The sequence below is a fragment of the Ooceraea biroi genome, chromosome 6 (genome assembly GCF_003672135.1).
Source record: "Ooceraea biroi isolate clonal line C1 chromosome 6, Obir_v5.4, whole genome shotgun sequence".
Lineage (NCBI taxonomy): Eukaryota > Metazoa > Arthropoda > Insecta > Hymenoptera > Formicidae > Ooceraea > Ooceraea biroi.
Window position 1 is genome coordinate 10,862,018 of NC_039511.1, and position 11,166 is coordinate 10,873,183.

The 11,166-nt window shown below is 30.6% G+C and overlaps 1 protein-coding gene across 5 annotated transcripts; it reads left to right on the plus strand.

Moving 5' to 3' along the window:
• The first annotated feature begins 115 nt into the window (after positions 1 to 115).
• Positions 116 to 11,127, plus strand: LOC105287072. Of its 5 annotated transcripts, XR_003406614.1 has the most exons (11): positions 116 to 805; positions 880 to 994; positions 1,358 to 1,477; positions 3,307 to 3,424; positions 4,039 to 4,300; positions 4,483 to 4,596; positions 4,669 to 4,759; positions 5,002 to 5,147; positions 5,310 to 5,442; positions 5,525 to 5,777; positions 5,884 to 6,174. XR_003406614.1 is itself a non-coding variant. In XM_026970114.1 (10 exons), exons 2-10 carry the CDS (start codon positions 6,809 to 6,811, stop codon positions 11,021 to 11,023), a joined length of 1,182 nt encoding a protein of 393 aa, XP_026825915.1. In that variant the 5' UTR covers positions 5,584 to 5,777; positions 5,884 to 6,808; the 3' UTR covers positions 11,024 to 11,127. The 5 variants fall into 5 exon arrangements, 3 of the variants coding, with proteins under 3 accessions (XP_026825917.1, XP_026825915.1, XP_026825916.1); XR_003406613.1 differs by lacking the exon at positions 116 to 805 and having other exon boundaries at positions 814 to 994; XM_026970114.1 differs by lacking the exons at positions 116 to 805; positions 880 to 994; positions 1,358 to 1,477; ... (4 more) ...; positions 5,002 to 5,147; positions 5,310 to 5,442 and adding exons at positions 7,332 to 7,451; positions 7,556 to 7,673; positions 7,836 to 8,094; ... (3 more) ...; positions 10,750 to 10,882; positions 10,973 to 11,127 and having other exon boundaries at positions 5,584 to 5,777; positions 5,884 to 6,952.
• Positions 11,128 to 11,166: the final 39 nt, after the last annotated feature.

Here is an 11,166-nt window from a genome sequence, read left to right on the forward strand (position 1 = left end):
TTTAAGCAATTGTTATAGTAACATATATTTGTTTAATTAAGAATTTTTATGCACACTGTTTATTATTTTAAATATAATATTTAAAGTCTTAATAACTAAAATTTCGATAATTTTTTAAATTTTGGAAACAAAATAGGTAAAACAATTTTATTATACCTTATGTACATCTCGTATTATTAAATTAAGTTTCGTTCCCAAGTAGATTTTTATCGTATTAAGCAGTATTGGACAGTAATTTATTTGTGAAAATTAATTTTATGACAAATACATATATGACAGTTCTATGACGTTAGACTGATCGTATTGTGGACGGTGGAAGCGAACATGTGGCAAAGATAACGACATTTTTCAATCACAAAGTTTTTCTTATACTATACTTACTTTTTATTTAACACATTGTTTTTCATAAATGATGTGATATTTCTCAATATATACTACGATATGTTGATTATACGATGATTTAAAATAACAACAATGAAAATTCTCTGCCGTCAAACTTTCATGTAGCTACCTTCCAATGACCACATCCTCCTCTTTTTTGATAGCAAATAATTCCTTATAAATATTTTTTATGGAAAAAAAACATTCCGTAAATTTCTTCTTCGAGAGAAAAGTTTTATTATAAATTTTATTTTAAGAGGGAAAATACAAGTGTTCCATATGATAGTATTTCCTGCTGTTTTATACTACGACTAATATTACATCGCATTAAACAAAATTAGAAAATTGCGCAACAATTTAAGTTGGCAGAGAGAAGTTGTGGAATATATCTGATCGATCAATAGACTTGAAGGAATAAGTAAATGTTCGTTGAATTTTCTATAGCCATATATGTTTCGAACTTCGTGAAGATATGACTCGTCTCGAAAATCATTTCAGTCTCAACAGAATTCTTTTACTTGCTATAGGCCTCTGGCCATATGAGCAATCGATATTTTCTCGGCTTCAATTTATTCTTTTCTCTGTTATTCTTATGAGTGCTATTGTATTCCAGGTATGTATAGTATAAAGCAATATTTATGTTTTATTAATAGTATTTGTGTAACAAGTGGAATTATTATACTATCACACATATATTTTACTGTCACACTGTTATCGTACACTCTTAATATTATAATTCATATTATATTATTATATTATATTTATATAACCTTTATCGAATTTATTATGATTTATATTGCTATACTGTACTTATTAAATTAAATATATCCTATTGTTATTACATATATACATTTTCCATTTAAGTATTATATATACAGCAAAACAATTACTGATATGCAATGTACTATTTACAGAGTGTAGATAATTAAATTAAGTTTCTCTGATAGACAGATTTACATACAATTATTGCTTGCAGCTTACAGTATTTTTGACTTCAACATGTACTCCGGATCTGATTCTTAAGGTTTCCTCTACTGTGCTTATATTTTGTGTATTTTTAATAAAATACATCTCGTTGGGTTTTAATGTTGATTCAGTAAGTTTATTGCAATATACATATTAAGACAGATATATCCTGATATATATATATATATATATATATATATATATATATATATACAGGGTGTCCCGGGTTTTAACCGACAAACTGCGGGAGCATATTCTACTAGTGGAAATAAGAAAAAATTCTTATATCGAGTTTGCTTAGAAATGCTTTATTACAAAGTTATAAACCAATATTGAAAAGAAATATGAGATAAGTAACAATGGAACTTAGTGTAGAATTTGGAAGGTCGAAGATGTTTATATTATGTGTATTCACATGTATTCATGTTCACTATGTTGAAACGATTCAGTATGATTGTTACTTTCACAACAGTAGCTGTTAGATTTCAATCGTCGTGTGAACTAGCAATTACTATCAGAATGCCAAAAGTGTTTTCAAATGAGGAATACACTGATATTCATTTCGTGTACGGATTCTGTGACGGAAATGCACGAGCTGCCGTACGAGAGTATCAACGTAGATTTCCTAACAGGAGAGTACCAGATAGTTCTGTGTTTAGTAATACCCATTTGCAATTACGTAATTTGGGTTCATTTCGACCTATGAATGAATATGATGATGTTCGTTCAGCTCTAAGACACCGACAACGCTCGGAAAGAATCTTAAATTTTCGCCAAAACAGCTGGATACAGTTAGACGGTTGTCCATCGCACTATGCTAGACAAGTTGGAAACTGGTTAGATGAACATTATGCTCATAGGTGGATTGGTCGAGGAGGACCGGTTTTCTGGCCTCCAAGATCGCCCGATTTAACGCCTCTTGATTTTTATTTATGGGGAACTTTAAAAAATAAAGTTTACAGTACAGAAGTAATCTCGCTTGAAGATTTAAAGCAACGAATTACTAATTCAGTTACTGAGATGCAACAAAATTTTCAGGAATGTCGTACTGTAACAAATTCTGTACTACGTCGATGTCTAACTTGTATCGATGTGCAAGGACATTTTGAAATGCGTCACTAAATCATTGCGTACATAATTTTTATTTTTGTGAAAAAATCCGTTGTTACTTATCTCATATTTCTTTTCAATTTTGTTTTATAACTTTGTAATAAAGCATTTCTAAGCAAACTCGATATAAGAATTTTTTTTTATTTCCACTAGTAGAATATGCTCCCGCAGTTTGTCGGTTAAAACCCGGGACACCCTGTATATATACAGGGTGTTTCAGAAATAGATGGCCAAACTTTAAGATTACATTCTACTCACTGTAAGGATGAAAAAAAGTCATATCAATATAGGTCCGGAAATGTTTCCTTTCCAAGTTATAAACATTTCTTATTTTATTATAACAAACTTTGATAAAAGGACATTTCATTAAAGAAATTGTTAGAAATACTTCAGATTGGCGTTCCATAGATTGTTGAAGATATTCAAAATTTCCTGCAATATTTCGTATTTTGTCACACAAAGCGATAATATGATTTAGTACGTCCACAGTAGCAACACGAGTATCATAAATGAGAATCTTAAAATGTCCCTAAGAATTTTTGAACGTTTTTGACAATCCATGAAACTTCGATATGACTTGCATTGATGCGAAAAGAAATTATTTTCCGCATCAATGCAATGAGAAACATTTTTTTATCAAAGTTTGTTGTAAATAAAAAGTGTTCATAACTTGCAAAGGAAACATTTCCGGACCTATGTTGATATGACTTTTTTTCATCCTTACAGTGAGTAGAATGTAATCTTAAAGTTTGGTCACCTATTTCTGAAACACCCAGTATATATGTATAATAATTTTCATGTGTATGTGTGAAATACAAATAATAACATAAAAAATCCTTTTATTACCAGGTGAAAGAATTGTTTACTCACCTGCAATACATACATGATGAGTTAAAGGATAAAAACGAAATTGCTATCACAGATGAGTATGGCCATAATGCAAAACGTTGCACGGCTGTCCTAATAAGTAAAACACATTTCTAATTTTTTTCAATCGTTCTTTCAACGCACATATTAAAAGCTTTTAAAGTATAAATGCTGGATATATCTCTACGTGTGCATGCGCGCGCGCGTGCGTGCGTGTACATGTGCGTTGGGCAATCTCCTTTTGCTATATTAGTGGATTAACCGAAAAGTCCATGCCAATTTTGTTTAGCAAACGCAAAACTTCGCATTGTTTCGTAACGTAAATTTCGAGATGCTTGTAAAAGTTGGTATGGTCACGAATAGATGAAGAACAACGAATTGGAAGCATTGCTCAACAAAAATTCGTCCCAAACATTACAAACACTTGTAGGACGGCTTGGAGTAAATAAATCAAGTATTTCACTATTTGAAAGGAATGGAAAAGATCCAAAAGGAAAGAAGCTTTATATCATACGAACTTTTGTAGGCACTTAATATTAAAAAGTAATATAATATTTTATATATTTCAATTTTGCTAAAAAGATTCGCATGGACCTTTACGAAACTAAAAACCTTACATTAAGGATCAATACTAATTTATTAGAAAATAATTTGCACAGACTTGCCAGTTAATTCTCTAATAGATCGAAGAAATAATTTGTTTCTCTTTTTTAGTGATTTCCATGGTTGGCACATGCTTATTTGTAGTTATTCATTTCTGGTCGGATGTTCTTGATGTTATTTTCCAGATAAACATATCCCGATCGCATAATTTGCCCATCATAACAGAATATTTTATTAATCAAGAAAAATATTACTATTTAATTCTGCTGCACCTAGGCATATCAACTTATATAGGATTTTTTATAACATTAGCAATAGGAACAATGCTCATTACATTCTTTCACTACACCTGCGGCGTGTTTAGAATTGCTAGGTACATAAAAAGAAAAATATAGGAGACTATTCATAAATAATTTAAATTATCATCAATATATTTATTATATCAAAGAAATTTAATTAAAAATAGTAATGTCTACCACTCTATCATAATAAAGACAAAAGAACTTCCTATAGATTGTTATGCCTATAAATATAATGTAATGCATTTATCTACAGCTATCGCATCAAGCATTCAATAACATTCAACATGATACAAAACAACAGGAAAAATGAAAATTTGATATCCAAAAGGATAACCTATGCTGTAAATATTCATCGTCAAGCTATGATGTTGGTATCTATACGAAATACTCTCTACTAGTAACAAACTATATAATAATATTTCATTCCGCGTTTTTAAAGGTTATCGAGATGTATGGTATCTAGATTTCAAAGAATGTATTGTTGCTTGATTCTGTTTGGAGTGATTGCTTTAAGCATCAACTTATTTCGAGTAAGTTTTGGATTTCGTATGGAATTCTAAAATAAATGTAAATTTATGAGCAACGAATTAATATTTAATTCATAAGTTGTATGCTAAAGAAGTTATCTCTTAGATAATACGTCTGTTTAATCATTTTTTCAACAATATATTAATTTTTTTCGAATCAATCATCATTGGAACTATTTGAAAAAACAATTTTATTTTTAGAAAACGTGTAAGGAATTATTTAAAATAAAAACTTCATGTTTTAGATTTGTCAGATTGCATCTTTGAAAACTCCTCTTAAGGAGATAATGATGCCTTTTGTTGTTGTTGTTGGCAGTCTCGTGTACATGTTTACTGCAAATTACCTTGGTCAAGATATAACGGATCATTGTAAAGATGTATTTCTTACTGCGTAAGAAAATTTCTTATAAAATAGAAATATAATTAAAGAATATTTACATTTATGATATAGTTATTAATATTATTCGTAGAATAGCAATGTACGCTATTACCGATAAATTCTTGTACTTTTTCAACTTTTCCAATGATTATTCGTCTGTGCATTAATTTTTAGATACAACATTCAGTGGTATATAGCTCCGTTGCGAGTACAGAGCTTGATATTGTTCCTGTTGCAAAGGGGCTCAACGGATTTTAAAGTAAATATCGGTGGATTATTTATTCCATCCTTAGAAGGTTTTGCCATGGTAAAGGAATATAAAAGTTTTTAGAACGCATTTGAAATGTCATATTAAAAATCAACACATTAAGAAGTGATATTTATTGCAGCTTCTGAAAGCCTCGGTATCTTATTGTACTGTTATATATTCGACACGGTGATGAAGCAAGAATTAATCAGATAACAATATAGTAAAAATATAGATAATAATGGAGCATAGAAATACATTTTATATTCCAAAACAGAAAATTCCTATTGCGCAAGTAATACATTTAAGAATGTCGCTTCGGCAATAAAATAGATATCTATGATTAAAATCATGTAGAAAATATTCTCACGTCTAGTCTTCGCAACATTCTAAAAGTAAATGTTGTATATATTCTATATGCAACATATGCAGTATATGTTTTATATTTCGAATATATATAATAATTTCAATCGATTTTATATCATTCTTTCTCTCTTTCAGAAGCTCCTTTGCTTTCCTAGTGTTTCTTATTAAAATAGTGCCAGTGCATCGGTTTAGCATTTTTATTAAAAGAACTTAGTAAATAATTAATTTATTATAAGTTTGCACTTATAAATTTTTAAGTTACGCTTGCCTATGTATTTTGTACAAATAATGTAGCTATAATGTACTGGATTAATTGTGCCAGTGATATGTTATAGCTTGAATCTTTATCAAGTATAATACCTGTATCTAAATGTTTTAAAATATATAAGCAGGTATAATACGAATAAATATATTTTCGTATTATTAACATGTGTTATCAAGGAATAGAATAATTACAATGAATGCAATATCACGGAGAAGAGATAAACGGAAACAAAACAGTAAACCTGGGTAGTGCTTTATCTATTCCTAGGTACAAAAAAACTTATAATCTAATTTAGTACTTATCGCTCGATTTCGCTTCCTCCGTGAACAGGATATGTGTGCATATTAAAACAATCGTCACGAAAAAAAGACGAGCATGATAAATGTTTCGCATTTCATGGCTTCGGTGCTCCTCTTCCGACATATCTGAAGTTTTGCCAATTGAGGACTAATGCAAACCTAGCGCCAAAGACGAAGTATTCTTTCGAAATTTTATTTAACAACCTGAATATAATAATATTCGAGTTCCTATTGTTTTAAAGAGAAGGTAGCACTAGTAAATTAGTTTCTAAAGTCGATAGCTTAAGTGTAAAATTATTATAAGAAGTCGATGGAATATGGACGTTTAGACCTTATGATAGCTTTCGATGTTACTTTATATTACATTCCATTATGTTAACTTAGAAAATTGTGCTGAAATTGAAGACTATAGATATAGTCGATCGATGAGATTAGGAGGGGATGAGCGAACGCTGGTCGGTTTCTCCAGGCATATGCATTTTAACCTTCCTCGGAAATGATCCGTCTCGAGGATCACTATTTCAATTTCAATAAAATTCTTTTACTTACAACCGGCTTGTGGCCATATGAACGATCGAAACTAGTCCACCTTCGGTTTGTTCTTTTCTCTGGCATTCTGATCAGCAGTATTATATTTCAGGTAAGACAATATTTCAACAATGTTATTTGTGTATTAGTATCATGAAGCTGCATTGTATTCGCACATGATTCGATGTCATAACAAAACTTATGTTGTAATTATTAATTTGTATTTAAGTTGCATTTAATCTACATTGAATTACATTTAATTGTATTTTGTACATCGAATATTTAATATTATTTCATAACTTTTTCATTGTATATAGTTATATTTTTTAACTAATAGAATTGTGTATATTAATAATGAATAGAGTTATGTATTCTCTGTTAAATTATTACATACATAATAAAACAATTAATGTTATAAGATATGCAATGTTGCATCATCAGATAAGAAAATAAATTTTTTAATTGAAAGTAGATAAAATTACCGTTTCTAGATTACAGTATTTCTAACGTCAAGATGTACTCCGGACCTCATCATTAAAGTTCTCTCTAATGCGATTCTTTTCAGCACTGCGACAGCAAAATATATCTTGTTCGGCATTGATTTTAAAGCAGTAAGTTTACAGAATTCGAAAAACATGCTCAAAACCAAATTTTATAACATCAACATTTTTCTTACAATATTCATAGATAATACAAAAAATAATTCCATTACTAGATGAAAGAATTATTAGAGCAACTTCAACATATATATGACGAATTAAAAGATGAAAATGAAACTGCTATTATTGATAAATATGGTTATGATGCAAAACGTGTTACGATTTTTGTTACAAGTGAGACAATCTTCTAACATCTTTACGCGCAACCATATTATCTCTTCAGAGCATGCGATATAAAATTCATAATGAAAAATATACATATACGTGCGCGCATATTATTGTATATGCAACACTATTGTATTAGATTGAACAATTATAGCTTTTAATATTTTCTAGTGTTTGGTATGTCTGGTGCATCGGTACTTATTATCATCCAATTATCGTCGGACATAGTTAATATTACAACAACAAATATATCTCGACCACATCGTTTCCTGATGATAACAGAATACTTTATCGATCAAGAAAAATATTTCTATTTAATTATGTTGCACATAAACATAACAATTTACTTAAGCGCGATTACAGCAATAGCAATAGGAACAATGCTGATTTCATTTTTCCATCATATCTGTGGAATATTTAAAGTTGCCTGGTATGAAAAATAGAAACGTAATAATATTGATGAAAATTGTGAATCTATTGGGTCATTAAGTATGAAACTTTACAAATAGAACATAAACTTTTGCATTTTTTGGCACATGGACATGATTTATTTTCAATCGAAGTATGCGCCCATGTTATCTACACACTTCTGCCATTTTAGTGATAGTTGATCTATGCCTCTACTATAGAAGCCAGGAGTACGGGAATCGATGAAGTCGCGGAAGGCTGTTTCGACTGCCTGTTGAGAATTGAAGAATTTTCCCACCAACAAGTTGTCCAAATTCCGGAAGAAGTGATAGTCGGTAGGTGATAGATCTGGTGAATATGGTGGATGACGGAGAGTTTCCAATTCCAACTCCTGTAGCTTTGCCACGGTCAGTCGTGCAGTGTGCGGTCGAGCATTATCATGCAACAGGATTGGCATTGACCGATTGACCAATTTCGGTTGTTTAATAGCAAGTTGTTGCATCATTTCGTCCAGTTGCTTGCAATATACTTCAGCCGTTATCGATGTACCAGGTTTCATAAAGTTATAGCAGATAACACCTGACCTGGACCACCAAACAGTCACCATAAGCTTCTTCTGTGTAATGTTGGGTTTCGCGTGATGTCTCGGTGGTTCATCAGCGTTCAACCACTGATGTGAGCGTTTACGATTGTCGTAGAGTATCCACTTTTCATCGCAGGTCAGAATTCGATTCAAAAAAGATTCATTTTTGTGACGGGAAAGCAAAGAAAGTGAAGCCTCTAGACGTTGCGCCTGCTGCGCATCGGTCAATTCGTGCGGGACCCATTTGTCCAACTTCTTTATCTTACCAATTGCAGCTAAATGAACAATATGGTGGGTATAGAAACATTGAATATCGATGCCAATTCACGTGTACTTTGAGATGGATCGGACTCTACTACGGCTCTTAAGTATCATTATCCACCTTCGTCTTTGGTCTTCCACGTGGCTCATTAGCGAGGCTGAAATCTCCATCTCTGAAGTTTTTGAACCAATTGCCCACCGTTGCTTTAGTAGTTGAACCTTCACCAAATACAGCGTTGATATTACGAGCTGTCTCCGACACTGTGGTTCCACGGCGGAACTCATATTCATAAATCACATGAATTTTGGACTTTTCCATAGTTCTATAAAAAAGAATCCACCAATAAAACTAATGAAGATATTTGAACAAACAAATATGACATTTGAAGAGTGAACATACATCTATCACACTAACCTAACCTCATACTGACGTCTGGCGCCAAATTTGAGGTAACAAATGTTAAAGATGGCGCTTTTACATTTGTAAAGTTTCATACTTAATGACCCAATAATTTAAATTAATAATTTTAAAAATGAATGTTAAATAACGAATCTGTCGCGTAAGAAGAGAATATGTGTCCATAGAATTGACCTTTTTGTATATACGGTACACATTGTTTATAGTTACCGTATTGAACATTCAATGAAATTCAATGTGTTGAAACATAATAACAAATTGAATAACAAAATGTTGATATCCGAAAAGATAATATGTGCCATAGATATGCACCGTCAAGCCATGAAGTTGGTATTTCTGCAATGTATTACTATTGCTGTATGCATTAAATGCTGTATGCAATAATTATTTATTATGTTGTTAAAGATTATCATTAGGTTTGGTATCCAGATATGAAGTAATGACGTCCTACTTAACAATATTTGGAGTGACTTCTTTAAGTCTCAATTTGTTTCAAGTAAGTTTTGGATTTTGCATTAAATCTGAATATATCTTTAACATAGTCATGCATTTTGACATTATGGAATGTATACGTATACATTTAAAGCTAATAAAAACTTTGATTCTTTATTGATACATCCGATTTATCATTTCTAAAATCATTTTTAAATTTATATGGAACAATTATACGAAAAAGTAACTTCATGTACCGTTCATTTATTATAATAATATAAAAACTTGAATGCTTCCAAATAAGAAATTCGTATAATAGATTTTTAAGGGTGCAACGAGTGGAGACGATATTAGAGAAATGATACCACCATTTATATATATAATTGTCATTATCTCGTACATGTTTGTCGCAAACTACCTCGGACAAGATCTCACGGATCATAACAGAGACATAATTATTGCCGCGTAAGGAGTATTTGTATAATATAAGATACAATTACTAGTAAACAAAATGTTAACAATATGTTAACAATTTGGCAAATTGTGCTTGAATTATTTAATATCTTTGTATTAAATATTAAGATTTGGTATTACACGTGTTGGCATTACTATATTATTAATAAATTCTGCCCATATAATCGGACAGCAAGTTAGCAGGAAACAAGCAGAATCCATTATATTTTGCATTTAAATAATGATGGAATAATAGTTTTTACACAATTTCTGCTATTAATTTGTCGTCATAATTTGATAACAGATCTTATTAAATTTCTACTAGTGTCCTGGTAAAACAATTTGCAGCAAACATTTAGTAACTTTTCTTTCAACAATTTTGACAGTCTGAGATGGTTTTTGAAGCTTTAATCTATAGGTTGTAGTTTCTATAAAATCATTTACTTACTTTGTTATATAAGAAATTATTGCTAAATTCTTCTATTTTTGTTATAATTGCCAATTCATCACCTTATCATATAATTTTCTAGGTACAATGTTGAGTGGTATATAGCTCCGTTATATATACAAAGATTAATATTGTTTCTATTGCGAAAGGGATGTACGGATTTCACCGTGAATATCGGTGGACTATTTATTCCGTCGTTAGAAGGTTTTACCACGGTAAAGAAAATATAGTCTTATAATAGTAAATATATTCAAGATATATTTTACAAATTAGTATATTATTTCCTAACACGATATTTATTGCAGCTTGTAAAAACTTCGGCGTCTTATTTTACTGTTATATATTCGACACGGTGATGAAGCAAGAATTACTCAGAAAACAATATAGTGAAAATATAGATGATAATGGGGCAGTGTAATATATTTTATAAAAAATAAAAAATTTCTATATTTTGCACAAGTAATAATGCATTTCAAAACTTCGCTTCGCCAGATAGATA

Coding starts and splice junctions, on each gene's coding strand:
- LOC105287072 (XM_026970114.1), top strand. CDS start 6,809: ATGATCCGTCTCGAGGATCACTATTTCAATTTCAATAAAATTCTTTTA. Junction 9,831..10,085: donor TAAGTCTCAATTTGTTTCAA/GTAAGTTTTGGA, acceptor TTCGTATAATAG/ATTTTTAAGGGTGCAACGAG. Junction 10,232..10,749: donor AGAGACATAATTATTGCCGC/GTAAGGAGTATT, acceptor ATAATTTTCTAG/GTACAATGTTGAGTGGTATA.